This window comes from Epinephelus lanceolatus, chromosome 16 (genome assembly GCF_041903045.1).
Source record: "Epinephelus lanceolatus isolate andai-2023 chromosome 16, ASM4190304v1, whole genome shotgun sequence".
Classification (NCBI taxonomy): domain Eukaryota; kingdom Metazoa; phylum Chordata; class Actinopteri; order Perciformes; family Serranidae; genus Epinephelus; species Epinephelus lanceolatus.
This window is the reverse complement of record NC_135749.1, coordinates 1,498,927-1,520,054: the sequence shown is the minus strand read 5'-3', so window position 1 is coordinate 1,520,054 and position 21,128 is coordinate 1,498,927. Positions and strand designations below refer to the sequence as shown.

The window sequence follows — 21,128 nt, the reverse complement described above, 5'->3', positions numbered from 1 at the left end:
ACACACACACACACACACACACAATCAGTGCCCTCCACTACAGGTCAGGTAAGATGAAGGTGCCGATGCAGTCGATCCTGTTACACTTTGTGGCATATATATGAGCACCATATCTTTCATGATGTGCAACGTCACGACATCTGTGTTGTTTTTCCACCAGGACCCGGTCTCATCATACGGGATACTATGGGAAACGATTCCACTGATGTTGCCTGCAGCTCATACGCTCCTCCACTCAGCTGCAGGTTTCTGTTTGAGATGCTGAAGTAACTCAGTCGTGCTGCTGCTCGTAGACAAACTTTACAGCAGACAGCAGTTTGCTTGATGGGAGACGCTTCGAAACTGAACCAGTTCCAGACTGAAGAGACGGGGCCTAGCACACGCCGCCATGTTGAGACCACTGCGTGGGTGTCAGAAGAGAGGGGGCTGTCGGCTGCTATGAACTATGGGAGCCCAGGTGCAGCAGTGGAGCCATAATAACTATAATTACACGAGTTAACGTAAAAATCTATTTTAATTTTCAGACATCGTCCCACACTGTGAATTCAAATTAAGTAATAGACCTGATTTATCATCCAGCCCTGACTGAAGGAGTGAATGTAGTCTGTGCATCGTATCAAGACTCACAGGGCCAAGGTCTTTATACATGAAGACAACACTCACTTAACTGCACACACCTGCACCAACACAACTCCACAGCTCCTTGTCTTCTCTTGACAATGTGTTGGAGGGAAACACTTGCCAGACACAGCAAACTGCTCCACCTGCTGGCTGAAAGCAGAAACACTGCCAACTGATGACTGAGTGTCACCAGGGCTTTTCCTCTGACTGTTCTTCCGTTTACAGTGTTTTCACACTTGGTCCATTTCAGCCCTCTAAATGGACTCAAAGCAGTGACTTGGCATTTTTTTGTGCATATGTGAACATTTCAAGAGAGCTCAGACCCCTCTGAAGCAAACTGAACTGTCCACTTCAGGTCTGCAGTGCAGTTCACTGAACCTGTGCATTGTGAAGAAAAGGTGCGACAGGTTCTCTTTGCTCTTTGCCCTCTGGATCACATGATGTTGACCTGGGAGAAAACAGATGAAACTACGCCGGCCTCTTTCAAATGAACCGACAATGTGAACACAAAAAGAACTGAGTCCCTTTTCTGTTGGTGCACTTTTTGGTGCCCTTTAAGAGGACTGAGTTCAGTTTGTTTAAAAAGGACTGTATGTGAAAGCACCCTGAGTCAGTGAATCCTGACGTCACCTCGGTTGTTTGTAGATTTCCTCGGTGTAGGACAGTGGAGCGTTTTGCCTGGACACAGATCAGCAGAGAAAAATGTGAGCACTCTTTAAAAAGCATTCAACCAAGATCAAAGTGTCAGAGATCGTCGTGGGAGATGTTGCACAAGTTAAATATGGTGACGTCCTTCTTTTAGTGACGGCGTCCTGATTCAGGCAAACGATCTGAGGACGACAGCTCTCTGAGTGGTGTCACGACCTGGCTCAACAACCAGGACGAAAAGATGGAGACGCAGTCTGAAGGCAAAATAATGAATCATTCATCGACATAGACAGAATCATTTTAAACCCAGGAAACCCAGAAACAAAGGAAAGTAACGTGGGGTGTGATGATCAGTAGAATCAGTGGTGCAGGTGTGTCTCTGCATGAGTGCTGCCTGAAGTGTGAAGTGTCAAAGCAACAGACGATGCACTGAGGGAAGAGTGTGTCTCACCGCGCCCAGGTGCTCCCAACAAGGACAATCAGTCTGCCCACCAGGTAGCCTACCTGCTGCAGTGAAGAGGTCAGGTCAGGGGATCGTCACTGGAGACTCAGATCATGGCAAGAAGAGCGTTGATAAAGACCCCATGATGATGTCAGGTACTCACATCATGGATGACATGACGACATGATGACAAAGGAAAGAAACGAGGATGGAGCAACAGAGGAGACGCAGTCGCGCGGTGCTGGTGGTGTCTGAACGTCTCCCTCTGGCTGTCACCATCTCTCTGGCCTGTTCAGTAACAACCCGGGGTCTCATCTGTAAACACTGCGTACGCACAAAACGACGCTAAAGTTTTCATGTATAAAAACAGACTTGATGGGAGACACTCTGACCCCTGCTTACGAACGTTTTGGAGGCGGGAAATTGGCGACGCAGACGGTGAGGTGAAGCCTGGTTGTAGAAATTGTCGAATATTTTTTGGCGCATGCATTAAAGGGATAGTGTAGCCAAAAATGAAAATTCAGCCATTATCTACTCACCCATATGCCGAGGGAGGCTCAGGTGAAGTTTTAGAGTCCTCACATCACTTGCAGAGATCCAAGGGGAGAGGAGGTAGCAACACAACTCCACCTAATGGAGGCTGACGGCGCCCCAGATTCAAACGTCCAAAAACACATAACTGAAACCACAAAATATCTCCATACTGCTCGTCCGTAGTGATCCAAGTGTCCTGAAGCCCCGACATAAAAAGTTGTTTGGAAAAACCTCATTTGAACTCTGTTTTTAGCCTCATTGTAGCCTGTAGCTCTGACTGCCTCTCTAATATCGGCATGTCATGCGTATCTGCTGATATTGGCTGTAAAATGAAGTATCAGAATCTGCCAACGTTCTTTTTCTTATTTTGCACAATGAACAAATATTTCATACGTTAAAAAGTATTTCATGTCTCCAGGTGCTGGCGGGCCGTCACCATCAGAGTACGTATGTATAATATGATGTTAATTCCACTACAGAGGAGACTTGATGACGATCACTGAAATTAGGTGGGAAACTGGATATATTGATATCAGTTATCAGATATCGGCAAAGACTCCAATATCATGCATCACTAATTAAGACACCATGAAAACAAAGAGTCTGTATAACATGTGGAACACGTGAATAACTGAGCGAGTTTAATAACAATCACTGTAGGATGAAATAGATGACATGCTGGACTCACAGTCAGATGAAGTGGTGATGAGGCTGTGGCCAAACTGCAGGCTGTTTTTTTAACGTTATCCAGATTCAGCTTTCACGAGTAAAGCTGGTTTCAAATGCTGATAAAACTGTGGTGATGCATTTCTCACGTTAGGAAGGAGCCTGTGAACACTGCTGATGTTCTTACTGCTCAGGGAAAGAAGTCCGAGGTCGTCACCTGTTACAAATATCTCAGGATTTGGCTCAATGATCTTAAAAAGCTGAGACTCAAGTTTTATGTCAGAAACAAGTCCTGTTTCTCCTCTGAGTCTGGCTGCTGCTACGTGTTTACTGGTTCTGGATTATAGTGATTTATGGTGCATGAATGCATCTGCACATTGTTTGTACATGTTAGACACTGCACATCACAGTGCTCTGAGATTCACCCTCACTCATCACTGTACGCTTTATTCCAGGGCTGGTCGGCCATCTTTGGCCTTTCGTAGGCTCAGTCTCTGGTATTTGTTCACCTATATTTGTACTTGGATTGAACAGAGATCTGACTGTAGCTACAGTCTGAGATCTCAGGATTTAGTTTTGTTGTCTGTTCCTGGTGCTCGGACTGAGCTGGGAAAGAAACCCAGGAATAATGAGACCTGGAATAACCTTCAGCAAGATTTGAAACTAGGTGAACTGGACTCTGCCTGATTTTAAAGCTCTCATAAGCACAAGGACAAATGAGTCAGCTGGTTCCTGTCATAGTGTGTAGGTGTTCTACATCTGATCTGGAATGTTTTAATTGTGTGGTTGTAACTTTCCGTGTCTCCCTTGTTTAACAGATTGCTGATGTCAACAGGCCTGACCTGTTTAAATATGGCTTCTAACAAAACCACACCAGCACACACAATCCTGCTGAGCCAGCAGAGGGCGCTGTTGCACCACTTTGCCATCATTTAATGTTCTGCTCTGTTTCACTTGTTCCCCAGTTTATCTCTATGTATTTTCATTTAAGTGGCGCTGCTTATGTAAAACCCTCGAGGACTGTCTTACCTCACCTGTGTCAGGAGGAACATGTCAGACAAGCTCACTGTGAGCACGGGGCTGTGTGGAAAATTTCTTAAATATGCTGAAGGGACACTCCTTCAAAGACAGCAATCATCACATCTTGGCCAGAGAAGACGGTTTGACAGAGGCCGTCTACGTCAAGAGAAACTGCAACAGAAGCTGCTCCGAGACAGAAGCTTAGGATTTACAGGATCAGAAGTTTAATTTTATTTTAGTTAACAATCAGTCGATTAAAACTTCCGAGCTGCTTAAAATCCATCGTAAAAAATAAGTTACACAGATTACTTTCACAGTTACAGAACATTTAGTAAATCTAGACTAAAGAGAGAAAAAAGGTGTCGACAATAGATAAAATACTCACATCCGAAAATAAAGTCAGACACACCAGAACAAGGAAACAGGAACTGAGGTATTTAGAACAAGAAGAAGAAGATATACCCAACCCAAGTCCCCCCCCCCCCCCCCCCCCCCACACACACACACACACACAGTGTTTTTTTTGTTTTTTTTTAACAACATTTCAACATATCTTAAAGCAAGATATAGACACCACTGTTTACATCGATATAGGATCAAGTTGCGTCACATAACACACTCCAGTGTTCATCCCTCTCGTCTGGATGTTGCAGAGCTGCGCTGCATCAGTCTGTGAGATGGATGAAGTTACCGCAGTGGCACACGTACAAACCGTGGGCCTTTTCCTCTGGAACTTTTAGCCACGCCCAGTCAAGCCATGCTGCACAGATTTGTGTTTCAGTTATCAGTTTAGATGCACAGTGCCACGCCGAGCTGTGCACCTACTCCTTTGTCGGAGAAGGTCCAAACGCTGGGCCGCCCACACGCGGTGGCATCTCGCCGGCCGCAGCCAACACCTGATTGGCTCGTTACTGTCTCTCAAACAAGCCGTGTGTGTTGAGCCTCTCCTCCCCTCTGTCTGCAGGAGACCAGAGAAACAGGCGTCTTTAAAAGTCTCTGTGTTCAGCTCTCAGTACGTCTGTAGCTTCTGACTGAATCTCTGAGGTTTGGAGTTTAGTTTCTCGCCTGCGTCCTGTTTGTACTTTACATATCTGATTTATTTTACTGTTTCGTGTTCAGTATCAGCCGTGTTAGACGTTGTGAGAAGTTACTGCTTGAAAACTCCATATTTCCTTATTTTGCTGCTTCACAATAAAAGTTTTTACATAACAAACTAACGGGGGACTTTTATTTTTAAGACTCTCCAGGAAATGAAATGTGTTTATCACCAAATTAGCGAAACTTTATTAGCCTTCAATTAAAGGGATAGTGCACCCAAAAATGAAAATTCAGCCATTATCTACTCACCCATATGCCGAGGGAGGCTCAGGTGAAGTTTTAGAGTCCTCACATCACTTGCAGAGATCCAAGGGGAGAGGCGGTAGCAACACAACTCCACCTAATGGAGGCTGACGGCGCCCCAGATTCAAACGTCCAAAAACACATCATTGAAACCACAAAATATCTCCATACTGCTCGTCTGTAGTGATCCAAGTGTCCTGAAGCCCCGACATAAAAAGCTGTTTGGAAAAACCTCATTTACACTTGGATCACTATGGATCACTATTTTCATTTTTGGGTGCAGTGTCCCTTTAAGACAAGTGTAATAACACAGCAGGGAGGAAAGTGAAAGCAGAAACAGCCACAATGAGATCATGATGATGAAGAGCTGCAGCCAACAGGCTCTTACTGCACCTGTGCAAACAGCTCACCTCCAACAGGTAAACTTCTTTTACCTGCCCTGCTGTGGAAAAACACACGCAGCAGAAACAACAGGGACTTTAGCTGTGGATCAGTTTACAATTGAACATGTCGCCCACTTAGTAGAAAATACAGAGATATATATTGTGTATCATGGTTCAGCCGGAAAATACCAATATTTGAATTTTTGTCCGTATTGCCCAGCCCTACCACGAACTCTAACAGGATAAGCGCTTTCAGAAAATGAATGAATGAATATCTAACAGCACAGTGCCCCAGAATAATGAATAAATACCACGTCAAAGAGAATCTAAATGTCTGTGTAACTTCATCTTGGCTGAAAATAGTTATTTGGAGTCTTTCTGACAGTTTTCAGTCGATCAGTGTTGAGCCAAGTGACTCCCTCTGTACTTCAATACTGCCGTGAAAAACCGGCCCACCAATCGTCTCCGAAACTTCGCTTATTTCTGCCCCACCAACACACTCGTGTTTGTTCATTGAATAGAGCCGGGTGAAACTTTTATTACAAACGCTACAAGTAAACGGTTTCTCCTCTGCGTGGACGACCGCGTGTCGCCTCAAATGGAAATCTTGTGCGAACTTTTTCCCACAAACTGAGCAGCTAAACGGTCTCTCCCCCGTGTGGACGACCAAGTGTTTTCTTAAATTGGCCCTTTGTGTGAATGTTTTGCCGCAATCCAAGCACTGAAACGGTCTCTCCCCCGTATGGACGACTGAGTGTCGCCTTAAATCTTCCTTTACTGAGAATGTTTTATTGCAAACTGGACAACTAAATGGTTTCTCCCCCGTGTGGACAGCCAAGTGTCGTCTCAAATGGCTCGTTTGAGTGAATGTTTTCTCACAATATGGACAACTAAATGGTCTCTCCCCCGTGTGGAGACGCGAGTGTCGATCCAAACTTTGCTTTTGTGAAAATGTTTTACTACAAACTGAACAATGAAATGGTTTCTCCCCCGTGTGGACAACCAAGTGTCGCTTCAAGTCTTTCCTTAGTGTGAATGTTTTGCTACAAAAAGAACAACTATATGGTTTCTCCCCCGTGTGGACAACCAAGTGTTGAGTCAAATGGTCCTTCCAAGTGAATGATTGACCACAGTCTGAGCCACTGAAGGGTTTCTCCCCCATGTGGACTCCAGGGTCGTCCTGCAGAGCTCCTTCATGGTCGAAGCTTCCCGCACATTCAGATAAGCTAACTGAAGCTATTTCATTATTACATTCCATATCGCCGACAGGTACTTCATCAACACCTGACTGAGGTTCTCTGGTCTCCTTCCAGTCGTTGCTGTCGTCAGTCTCAGCTTCAGAATGGTCTCTGCTCCTCCAGTCCTCTCCATCAGCTTGTGTTTGATGAAGCTGTGAGGACTGAGGTTTCTCTTCATCATCTTCACTCTTCACAGGGACAGGAGTGAATGTGAACTTGGTGATATCAGCCTCCTCCAGCCCTTGAAGCTGCTCTCCCTCCTGACTGCTCCAGAATTCCTCCTCTTCCTCTTTAATGTGTGGGGGCTCTGGGTCCTCCTGGTCCACACTGGAGCTCCACTCCTGCTGCTCAGGGGGAACCTCTTCTTTAACCATCATCAGCTGCTGGACTGTAGGGAGACAGTGAAGGACAGAAACACACAGTATGAAGCCCTGAATCATGACTGGACAAGACGTCTCTGTGTTAGTCATTATTCATAACATGCCTCTGATCTGCAGTCTAATAACAGCCAGGAACCAAAACTAAAATGCAACAGTGGATCAATTCCCCTCTGGTGCGACCAGATGTGACAGCAGCCACTCTGCGTCATGAGTACTTTTACTTTTTTTTTTTTTTTTTGGCCCACTACCATCCCCCCTCTTTTGGAGGACAACTTTATTTTTATTTACAGAACTAAAAAAAAGTTAAACAACATAAGGAAGAAGTAAGGTAAATAATCAAACAGAAAGTAAATATTTACATAGTAATACACCTTGTGTTGTTAACATTGATCTTTGATGGTAAACAAGTAGGAGAAGGGTTATTGTGTGGCCTTACGTATATACTGACAAACAGACCAGCAGACAGACAGACAGATAGGTAGACAAAACAGACAGACACACAGACAGACAGATGACGAGACGGACAGACAAATGGATTGACATAGAGGTGGCCTAACTAATTGGGGATTTTTGTGTATATGCTGCAATGAGTCATGAGTACTTTTACTTTTGATGCTTTAGTCACATTCTGTCGCACTTTAACTCCTTTATTATTTTCTTAAACGGCTAAATGTTTTGTGTTGAGTTGATATTTCAGGCTTTCAGTTCTCCGATGGTATAAAAGTTACTGACGCTGCTCCTATCAACAGCTCCATCTGGGTGTTTTTTAAATGTGAATGTTCTGTTAGCAGGGCCGAGCAGCGTCGTCTCATCTGCCTCCATCATGTGGCCTTCATGATGACGCACCAGGTCAGAGGGCACCACGGAACGCCATTAATTAGTGTTCGTTTTTTAATTAATCAAAATTAAGGCGTTATTTTGACAGCTCCTGTTATTATGTGACTTTGTTGGATCCAGACTAACTCTTTAACACACCAACGTCACATTATAACACAAACAAAATCACACAAAGGTCATTGGTTGGCAGGATTTCATTGGTCACTTAGTCGCAGAAAAAAACAACAACAAACAAACGTGAACTCTGTTTTTAGCCTCATTGTAGCCTGTAGCTCTAACTGCCTCTGTGTGCACTGCGCTCATGTGTGTGCGCTTGCGCGAGACTGTGGGACATGGGCACCGCCTTCATGTGTGTTCACGTGCTTTTGCTGGTCTCGCGCTCAAGCACACAAACGTGAGCGCAGTGCCCAGAGAGGCAGTCAGAGCTACAGGCTACAATGAGGCTAAAAACAGAGTTCAAATGAGGTTTTTCCAAACAACTTTTTATGTCGGGGCTTCAGGACACTTGGATCACTACGGACGAGCAGTATGGAGATATTTTGTGGTTTCAATGATGTGTTTTTGGACGTTTGAATCTGGGGCGCCGTCAGCCTCCATTAGGTGGAGTTGTGTTGCTACCTCCTCTCCCCTTGGATCTCTGCAAGTGATGTGAGGACTCTAAAACTTCACCTGAGCCTCCCTCGGCATATGGGTGAGTAGATAATGGCTGAATTTTCATTTTTGGGTGCACTATCCCTTTAAAAATATATAATAAAAAATTAATCGATGTTTTATGATCATTGTTTTTCACAGAAGTCGGTAACAGACCTGCTGTGTGTTTATAACCACAGAAGAAGACACTAACCAGCCCTGCGTTCCAATACCCATACTACCATACTATTTAGTATGCCAGAAAAAGAATTAGTGTGTCCCAGTACATAGTATGTCAGATGCAGTATGCCAAAAGTACCAGGATGTTCTACTACATCTGGTCATATTTCGCAGTATGCATGTCAGCATGCTTCTTTGGCCATTCTGACCCACAATCCTTTGCGCAGCGGAAGTTATGTCGCACTGACTGAGGTGCGTGTACAACCAACGCCCACATATAGCATGGAAGACAACACGACACAGACAACACGACACAGACAACACGACAAAACACAGACAACACAGACAACACAGACAACACGACACAGGGAGAGGAGGGTTTTCAATATTTGTAGTATTTTTTTTCTTTTGTTGTATGGTTTTAGTTTGTAAAGCGCTTTGGGGTTGCATTTCTGATGTATGAAAGGCGCTATATAAATAAAGTTTGATTGATTGATTGATTGATTGACAACACAGACAACACGACACAGACAACACGACACAGACAACACGACAAAGACAACACGACAAAACACAGACAACACGACACAGACAACACAACACAGACAACACGACAAAACACAGACAACACAGACAACACAGACAACACGACAAAACACAGACAACACAGACAACACGACAAAACACAGACAACACGACACAGACAACACAACACAGACAACACGACACAGACAACACGACAAAACACAGACAACACGACACAGACAACACAACACAGACAACACGACAAAACACAGACAACACAGACAACACAGACAACACGACAAAACACAGACAACACAGACAACACGACAAAACACAGACAACACAGACAACACGACAAAACACAGACAACACGACACAGACAACACAACACAGACAACACGACACAGACAACACGACAAAACACAGACAACACAGACAACACAACACAGACAACACGACAAAACACAACACAACACAGACAACACGACAAAACACAACACAGACAACACGACAAAACACAACACAACACAGACAACACGACAAAACACAACACAGACAACACGACACAGACAACACAGACAACACAACACAGACAACACGACACAGACAACACAACACAGACAACACGACAAAACACAACACAGACAACACGACAAAACACAACACAACACAGACAACACGACAAAACACAACACAGACAACACGACAAAACACAACACAGACAACACAACAAAACACAACACAACACAGACAACACAACAAAACACAACACAACACAGACAACACGACAAAACACAACACAGACAACACGACAAAACACAACACAACACAGACAACACGACAAAACACAACACAGACAACACGACACAGACAACACGACAAAACACAACACAACACAGACAACACGACAGAGACAACACGACACAGACAACACGACAAAACACAGACAACACGACACAGACAACACGACAAAACACAGACAACACGACACAGACAACACGACAAAACACAGACAACACGACAAAACACAACACAGACAACACAACACAGACAACACGACAAAACACAACACAGACAACACAACACAGACAACACGACAAAACACAACACAGACAACAACACAGACCACACGACAAAACACAGACAACACGACAAAACACAGACAACACGACAAAACACAACACAGACAACACGACACAGACAACACGACAAAACACAGACAACACGACAAAACACAACACAGACAACAACACAGACCACACGACAAAACAACACAGACAACACGACAAAACACAGACAACACGACAAAACACAACACAGACAACACGACACAGACAACACGACAAAACACAGACAACACGACAAAACACAACACAGACAACAACACAGACAACACGACAAAACACAACACAGACAACACGACAAAACACAGACAACACGACAAAACACAACACAGACAAAACGACACAGACAACACAACAAAACACAGACAACATGACAAAACACAACACAGACAAAACGACACAGGCAACATGACAAAACACAACACAGACAATACGACACAGGCAACACGACAAAACACAGACAACATGACAAAACGACACAGACAACACGACAAAACACAACACAGACAAAACGACACAGACAACACGACAAAACACAACACAGACAACACGACACAGACAACACGACAAAACACAGACAACACGACAAAACACAACACAGACAACAACACAGACAACACGACAAAACACAACACAGACAACACGACAAAACACAGACAACACGACAAAACACAACACAGACAAAACGACACAGACAACACAACAAAACACAGACAACATGACAAAACACAACACAGACAAAACGACACAGGCAACATGACAAAACACAACACAGACAATACGACACAGGCAACACGACAAAACACAGACAACATGACAAAACGACACAGACAACACGACAAAACACAACACAGACAAAACGACACAGACAACACGACAAAACACAGACAACATGACAAAACATAACACAGACAAAACGACACAGGCAACATGACAAAACACAACACAGACAAAACGACACAGACAACACGACAAAACACAACACAGACAAAACGACACAGACAACACGACAAAACACAGACAACATGACAAAACATAACACAGACAAAACGACACAGGCAACATGACAAAACACAGGCAACATGACAAAACACAACACAGACAAAACGACACAGGCAACACGACAAAACACAGACAACATGACAAAACGACACAGACAACACGACAAAACACAACACAGACAAAACGACACAGACAACACGACAAAACACAGACAACATGACAAAACATAACACAGACAAAACGACAAAACACAACACAGACAAAACGACACAGACAACACGACAAAACACAACACAGACAAAACGACACAGACAACACGACAAAACACAGACAACATGACAAAACATAACACAGACAAAACGACACAGGCAACATGACAAAACACAGGCAACATGACAAAACACAACACAGACAAAACGACAGGCAACACGACAAAACACAGACAACATGACAAAACACAACAGACAACACGACAAAACACAACACAGACAACAACACAGACAACACGACAAAACACAACACAGACAAAACGACACAGACAACACGACAAAACACAGACAACATGACAAAACGACACAGGCAACATGACAAAACACAACACAGACAACAACACAGACAACACGACAAAACATAACACAGACAAAACGACACAGGCAACATGACAAAACACAACACAGACAAAACGACACAGACAACACGACAAAACACAACACAGACAAAACGACACAGACAACACGACAAAACACAGACAACATGACAAAACATAACACAGACAAAACGACACAGGCAACATGACAAAACACAGGCAACATGACAAAACACAACACAGACAAAACGACAGGCAACACGACAAAACACAACACAGACAAAACGACACAGACAACACAACAAAACACAACACAGACAAAACGACACAGACAACACGACAAAACACAACGCAGACAACACGACAAAACACAACACAGAGAAAGAAAAAAAAGAGCAACGTTATGACGGACGACAGCGCATTCAAGTGTAAGTACCATTTTACATCTTTACTGCTCGTATGTATGATTAAAACATTAATATACCATTGTTGCACGAAGCTAAGATGATGACGTACGACTGTCAGACATACCAATTCACCTCACATGAAGTTGTTGATGATGCACTCGGATATTAAGTACGTTCGCTAGTTTCTTAAGTAAGTTACTAGTCGGTCATCAACATTAACTGCCTTTTCTTACTGGAAAATAATTAATTTCTAATGTTAGGGTCGGATGAACACACTGAGCTGCTGATTAGTTGGAGGACAGACAACGTGGACCTCTTCACCGGCAAGAGAAATGCAGCCGTTAAAGGATATGAGTGAGTAACATTATTATGTGCTGAAATGTGATAAAAGGAGCACTGTAGGCATGTAAGCCAATTATTCACGTCACACACTACGGCCTTGTAACAGTTCAGTTAATCAGTATCAGTCAGCCTTACTCATACAATACTGCTTTATACCTCGTACTTTTTTACAAGGCTACTTGTTTTTATATCACATACCTCATGTACTGATACGTAACTGCTTATTTATATACTTTATACTGTGTTTTGTTTTCTTTTTAAATGTTACATCTTACACTTCTTACTGTCTTTTCAGTCTCCCAGCAAAATAATGACACACAAGTATAATCGGAGTGACAATATACATCTTTAATCTTGTTGGGTTCCCTGTCCTCGTAGGATGTTTGTAGTAGAAAATGACCTGCAGGGGAAGGTCCAGCCTGCCTGGGTCAAGAAGTGGGAAAACCTGAAGCAGAAGTACAAGGTCAGTTACAGGGTTCTGTGTTTGCCTTTGATTATTATTTACGATGTTTTAGGATCTGAAGTGTCCTAGGACAGGCGTCAGTACAGAGGGAGGAGAGACAACAGCAGCCACCTGGAAGTGGTATGGGCTGATGGATGCAGCTTTGGGGAGCAAGCCATCCATCAGCCCATACCACTGCTCATTAGTTCAGCAGGCCAGGCCGCTGTTGTTGTCTCTCCTCCCTCTGTCGCTAATCCAGCAGTGCTGGAGGATGAGTGCCAGAGGCCACGGCCAAGAAAGAGAGGGAGGGAGGAGGGCGACATCTTTAATTATTTACAGGAGATGGAGGAAAAGGAGGCTATGTGAGAGCGTGAGCAGCAGGAGAAGGAGGACCAAAGGTACGAAGAGGCTAGGAGGAGAGAGGAGGAGGCCAAGAGGAACGTTTTTTGGCCATAATGGAGGCATTAGCTAAGAAATGATGAATATTTATAATAATGTCTTCATGTATTATCTATTTATTTATTTAACAGTCACATATTTGTTTCCTAAAAGAAATTAATCAGCTACTTTATGTTTATCAGTTTCCTTTAAGAATTTTTTAATCACCACAGTTGATTTATTTTGTTTCCTTCATGAAACCTTTTTACATTGCTGATGTTTTTATGTTTCCTTTTAGAAACAGATTGATTTATGGTTTTGCCTGAATAAATATATGTTTTACTCAACTCATCTATCTATTCTTATGTGTTTCATTATAACGCAGTCAATACACTGTGTACTGAGTGTTGAATAATTGATGACAGGGCACTGTAACAGTGTAACTGTTGACAAGACTTCAAGGTTAGATGTGAAACTGGGACAAAGTGAAGCATGGATTACATGAAACAATACACAAGTCATGACTGATTATTAGTCGGTGTTTAATATGACGTAGTGGAAACTGGGAAAATAAATATCCTTCCATAAATGAAATGAATACCATCTTGCCACTTAATAAATTAATAACACCATACTATTTAAAAAGAAAAAACAATAACACAGGCTTGGCTGTGGTAAGGTTTTGTATGGTATGCATGCACGACTCTGGCGAGCTCAATGACAGGAGATTTGCTGCATCTCCGAAGTATAACAAAACAAAATATTCAAATGTCGCGCTACAGACGGCGGCGGAAGTGAGCAAGAGGGTCGGAGTTCAGGGAGCGATGTGATGGCGGATGTAGTGTGTCCAAATAGTATGCATACTGCATACTACACTACATACTTTTTAAGGGCAGCTGCAGTACATACTAAAAGTATATAGTGTGTATGTGGTTTGGAACGCAGGGCCGCTCTGTGTTTATAACCACAGAAGAAGAAGACACTAACCTGGGGCCTGTATCAGGAAGCAGGATTAATTGTCTTAGCGAGGTAACTTCAGGGTTAACCCTGGGTTTTCGGTCTCACGAAGCCGGTTCAGTTCTTATCGGGGTAGATCACCATGGTAACTTACTCTGAACAGCTATCCTGCTCCGGAGCAGGGTAAGTTCAGGGTTGAATCTGATCCTATAAAAAGCACCACAGAAATGCAGCCCAGTCATGATGGGAAGTTTAATTCATTTGATTGATTTTGATTTGAAAGTTGGAACTTTCATCCCACCCCTTCATAAGAAAGAAACTGATCATTTGCAGACACTTAATAGCACCATTAATTAGTGCCAACATTTTGTTTTGTTGGAGGAAATGATCCCTGTTAAAGATAATGGGCCTAATTGACAGCTTTGCTGCTGGAAATGTGGAAAGTAGCCTATCATGTCTACACTTCATGGTGTTTGAGGGATTTTCCTTTTTGTTTTTTAAAGAGGGACACTAGCTATATTTTTGTGCAGCTGTTAATTTCTAACACAGCTCAATATCAGGATGATTTTATTCAGACTATCAGTTTGGTGTTGATATGATTTAATTGTGACGTCAGCTTTAAGCTTTATTGTAGCATATATAACGTTATGACAAAGAAGACCAATTTATCAGACGCAATGATGTTAGACGATAATTGTAATACACGCAATTCATCTGCGCAGCATTGATTTCATGGGATTCAAGGGTGTGATCAGTGTCAGATGTACAGGTACAGGTACTGTAGCTACTTGAACCAGTGATGAGTCATTTAACCTACACATCATTTTATTTACTGCCTTGTTTTGTCTTGATTTTTCCCTCTCTCCTCCTCTATTTCTTCTTTCCTCACCCGTTTCTCTTCTTCTCTATCATGTGATTTCATTGATGTTTTGACAGGGGAATTTCTTTGATAAGCTTTTAGTGGCTTCTAACCTCTCCGGCACTTTTCTTTTTTTAATCTTGTAAATGTTATACTGTCTGTTTTTAACATTATGTGCAAATAAACTAATCTAAACTAAAACTAAACATTATTCATCCTGTTATGTGTTGCCACGCATGTTTCCTCCTCCCGCAGCTGCCACGGTGTTGGCCTTTTCTCTAATGTTGCTTTTTTCCTCCTCATATTTTAGTAGAATTAATCTCTGATCCTCACATGAGAAATACTGTTTTCCCCCTCACATACGGCGCTCTGTGAGGACGCTCAGTGACGCTCAGTGACGCTGCGCTTCTCTCATGATTGTGATTGGTCCGCTGCGTGCGCGTTCACGGCTCATGATAAAGCAACCCTGGGTTGAGTTACCGAGTTGATATCCAGCGTCGTGATACCGATTATCCTGATTGCCATTGTTAGGGTTAGTCAACCCAGGATAGGTCTGGGTAACCCAGGAAAGGTTGATCTCACTTCGTGACACAGGCCCCTGCTCTGTGTTTATAACCACAGAAGAAGAAGACACTAACCTGCTCTGTGTTTATAACCACAGAAGAAGACACTAACCTGCTGTTTATAACCACAGAAGAAGACACTAACCTGCTCTGTGTTTAGAACCACAGAAGAAGAAGACACTAACCTGCTCTGTGTTTATAACCACAGAAGAAGACACTAACCTGCTCTGTGTTTATAACCACATAAGAAGAACACACTAACCTGCTCTGTGTTTATAACCACAGAAGAAGACACTAACCTGCTCTGTGTTTATAACCACAGAAGAAGAAGACACTAACCTGCTCTGTGTTTATAACCACAGAAGAAGACACTAACCTGCTCTGTGTTTAGAACCACAGAAGAAGAAGACACTAACCTGCTCTGTGTTTATAACCACAGAAGAAGACACTAACCTGCTCTGTGTTTATAACCACATAAGAAGAACACACTAACCTGCTCTGTGTTTATAACCACAGAAGAAGACACTAACCTGCTCTGTGTTTATAACCACAGAAGAAGAAGACACTAACCTGCTCTGTGTTTATAACCACAGAAGAAGAAGACACTAACCTGCTCTGTGTTTATAACCACAGAAGAAGACACTAATCTGCTCTGTGTTTATAACCACAGAAGAAGAAGACATTAACCTGCTGTGTGTTTATGACCACAGAAGAAGACACTAACCTGCTGTTTATAACCACAGAAGAAGAAGACATTAACCTGCTGTGTGTTTATGACCACAGAAGAAGACACTAACCTGCTGTTTATAACCACAGAAGAAGACACTAACCTGCTCTGTGTTTAGAACCACAGAAGAAGAAGACACTAACCTGCTCTGTGTTTATAACCACAGAAGAAGACACTAATCTGCTCTGTGTTTATAACCACAGAAGAAGAAGACACTAACCTGCTCTGTGTTTATAACCACAGAAGAAGACACTAACCTGCTCTGTGTTTAGAACCACAGAAGAAGACACTAACCTGCTGTTTATAACCATAGAAGAAGACACTAACCTGCTCTGTGTTTATAACCACAGAAGAAGACACTAACCTGCTCTGTTTATAACCACAGAAGAAGAACACACTAACCTGCTCTGTGTTTATAACCACAGAAGAAGAAGACACTAACCTGCTCTGTGTTTATAACCACAGAAGAAGACACTAACCTGCTCTGTGTTTATAACCACAGAAGAAGAACACACTAACCTGGTCTGTGTTTATAACCACAGAAGAAGAAGACATTAACCTGCTGTGTGTTTATGACCACAGAAGAAGACACTAACCTGCTCTGTGTTTATAACCACAGAAGAAGACACTAACCTGCTCTGTGTTTATAACCACAGAAGAAGAAGACACTAACCTGCTCTGTGTTTATAACCACAGAAGAAGACACTAACCTGCTGTTTATAACCACAGAAGAAGACACTAACCTGCTCTGTGTTTAGAACCACAGAAGAAGAAGACACTAACCTGCTCTGTGTTTATAACCACATAAGAAGAACACACTAACCTGCTCTGTGTTTATAACTACAGAAGAAGACACTAACCTGCTCTGTGTTTATAACCACAGAAGAAGAAGACACTAACCTGCTCTGTGTTTATAACCACAGAAGAAGAAGACACTAACCTGCTCTGTGTTTATAACCACAGAAGAAGAAGACACTAACCTGCTCTGTGTTTAGAACCACAGAAGAAGAAGACACTAACCTGCTCTGTGTTTATAACCACAGAAGAAGAAGACACTAACCTGCTCTGTGTTTATAACCACAGAAGAAGACACTAACCTGCTCTGTGTTTATAACCACAGAAGAAGAAGACACTAACCTGCTCTGTGTTTATAACCACAGAAGAAGAAGACACTAACCTGCTCTGTGTTTATAACCACAGAAGAAGACACTAATCTGCTCTGTGTTTATAACCACAGAAGAAGAAGACATTAACCTGCTGTGTGTTTATGACCACAGAAGAAGACACTAACCTGCTGTTTATAACCACAGAAGAAGAAGACATTAACCTGCTGTGTGTTTATGACCACAGAAGAAGACACTAACCTGCTGTTTATAACCACAGAAGAAGACACTAACCTGCTCTGTGTTTAGAACCACAGAAGAAGAAGACACTAACCTGCTCTGTGTTTATAACCACAGAAGAAGACACTAATCTGCTCTGTGTTTATAACCACAGAAGAAGAAGACACTAACCTGCTCTGTGTTTATAACCACAGAAGAAGACACTAACCTGCTCTGTGTTTAGAACCACAGAAGAAGACACTAACCTGCTGTTTATAACCATAGAAGAAGACACTAACCTGCTCTGTGTTTATAACCACAGAAGAAGACACTAACCTGCTCTGTTTATAACCACAGAAGAAGAACACACTAACCTGCTCTGTGTTTATAACCACAGAAGAAGAAGACACTAACCTGCTCTGTGTTTATAACCACAGAAGAAGACACTAACCTGCTCTGTGTTTATAACCACAGAAGAAGAACACACTAACCTGGTCTGTGTTTATAACCACAGAAGAAGAAGACATTAACCTGCTGTGTGTTTATGACCACAGAAGAAGACACTAACCTGCTCTGTGTTTATAACCACAGAAGAAGACACTAACCTGCTCTGTGTTTATAACCACAGAAGAAGAAGACACTAACCTGCTCTGTGTTTATAACCACAGAAGAAGACACTAACCTGCTCTGTGTTTATAACCACAGAAGAAGAACACACTAACCTGCTCTGTGTTTATAACCACAGAAGAAGAAGACATTAACCTGCTGTGTGTTTATGACCACAGAAGAAGACACTAACCTGCTCTGTGTTTATAACCACAGAAGAAGACACTAACCTGCTCTGTGTTTATAACCACAGAAGAAGAAGACACTAACCTGCTCTGTGTTTATAACCACAGAAGAAGACACTAACCTGCTCTGTGTTTATAACCACAGAAGAAGAAGACACTAACCTGCTCTGTGTTTAGAACCACAGAAGAAGACACTAACCTGCTGTTTATAACCATAGAAGAAGACACTAACCTGCTGTGTGTTTATAACCACAGAAGAAGACACTAACCTGCTCTGTGTTTATAACCACAGAAGAAGACACTAACCTGCTCTGTGTTTATAACCACAGAAGAAGACACTAATCTGCTCTGTGTTTATAACCACAGAAGAAGAAGACACTAATCTGCTCTGTGTTTATAACCACAGAAAAAGACACTAATCTGCTCTGTGTTTATAACCACAGAAGAAGAAGACACTAACCTGCTCTGTGTTTAGAACCACAGAAGAAGACACTAACCTGCTCTGTGTTTATAACCACAGAAGAAGACATTAACCTGCTCTGTGTTTAGAACCACAGAAGAAGAAGACACTAACCTGCTCTGTGTTTAGAACCACAGAAGAACACACTAACCTGCTCTGTGTTTAGAACCACAGAAGAAGAAGACACTAACCTGCTCTGTGTTTATAACCACAGAAGAAGAAGACACTAACCTGCTCTGTGTTTATAACCACAGAAGAAGACACTAACCTGCTCTGTGTTTATAACCACAGAAGAAGACACTAACCTGCTCTGTGTTTATAACCACAGAAGAAGAAGACACTAACCTGCTCTGTGTTTATAACCACAGAAGAAGACACTAACCTGCTCTGTGTTTAGAACCACAGAAGAAGAAGACACTAACCTGCTCTGTGTTTATAACCACAGAAGAAGACACTAACCTGCTCTGTGTTTATAACCACAGAAGAAGACACTAACCTGCTCTGTGTTTATAACCACAGAAGAAGAAGACACTAACCTGCTCTGTGTTTATAACCACAGAAGAAGACACTAACCTGCTCTGTGTTTATAACCACAGAAGAAGACACTAACCTGCTCTGTGTTTATAACCACAGAAGAAGAAGACACTAACCTGCTCTGTGTTTATAACCACAGAAGAAGACACTAACCTGCTCTGTGTTTATAACCACAGAAGAAGACACTAACCTGCTCTGTGTTTATAACCACAGAAGAAGAACACACTAACCTGCTCTGTGTTTATAACCACAGAAGAAGAAGACACTAACCTGCTCTGTTTATAACCACAGAAGAAGACACTAATCTGCTCTGTGTTTATAACCACAGAAGAAGAAGACACTAACCTGCTCTGTGTTTATAACCACAGAAGAAGACACTAACCTGCTGTGTGTTTATAACCACAGAAGAAGACACTAACCTGCTCTGTGTTTATAACCACAGAAGAAGACACTAACCTGCTCTGTTTATAACCACAGAAGAAGACACTAATCTGCTCTGTGTTTATAACCACAGAAGAAGAAGACACTAACCTGCTCTGTGTTTATAACCACAGAAGAAGACACTAACCTGCTCTGTGTTTATAACCACAGAAGAAGAAGACACTAACCTGCTCTGTGTTTATAACCACAGAAGAAGAAGACACTAACCTGCTCTGTGTTTATAACCACAGAAGAAGACACTAACCTGCTCTGTGTTTATAACCACAGAAGAAGAAGACACTAACCTGCTCTGTGTAACCTGAGCTGAGGGTTGTAAACAGCGTCCAGTAGTTTCCGTTGTCGCTCGTTCTCCTCTTTTGAGCGACAAAGTTGCTCCTCGTACTCTGCTATCGTTCTTTCAAACAGCCCAAATATCTCTTCAGCAGCCGCAGTTAGTCGCTGCTTCACCAACGCTCTCAGCATTTGGACTTTACACATCTTCACACTTTAAAAACACAACAAAGACACTCTGCTAACAGACGTTTCTGCTCGACGCCATCTTGTTCAAACACTGTCAAGTTAGCGACAGGAAAGAATAGAGCTTCCGGGGCAGCTCAGCTGCTCTCCTTCAAAATAAAAGTCCAGACGTTTTACGTTCTTTCTGTGAAAAACTCCCGCAGGAAAAGTAATGATTCAAATAGCCTTTTTAAAGAATGACATTCATTGAGCTTGAGGGTTCATTCTTCAACTTGGAAACAAAAGCTTCAAA

At 42.5% G+C, this 21,128-nt stretch overlaps 1 protein-coding gene across 1 annotated transcript; it reads right to left on the bottom strand.

The window, feature by feature from the left end:
• Window positions 1–4,700: 4,700 nt before the first annotated feature.
• Window positions 4,701–21,000, bottom strand: LOC144467337 (uncharacterized). The gene is made up of 2 exons (XM_078175785.1): window positions 20,665–21,000; window positions 4,701–7,281 (listed from the first exon to the last, which is right to left on the bottom strand). Exons 1-2 carry the CDS (start codon window positions 20,855–20,857, stop codon window positions 6,044–6,046), a joined length of 1,431 nt encoding a protein of 476 aa, XP_078031911.1. The 5' UTR covers window positions 20,858–21,000; the 3' UTR covers window positions 4,701–6,043.
• Window positions 21,001–21,128: the final 128 nt, after the last annotated feature.

Excerpts from the sequence above, each read along its gene's own strand:
- LOC144467337 (XM_078175785.1), bottom strand. The coding sequence starts at position 20,857 with ATGTGTAAAGTCCAAATGCTGAGAGCGTTGGTGAAGCAGCGACTAACT. Across the intron at positions 7,282-20,664 it reads GCTCAGGTTACACAGAGCAG|TCCAGCAGCTGATGATGGTT; the intron begins GTTAGTGTCTTC and ends GTCTCCCTACAG.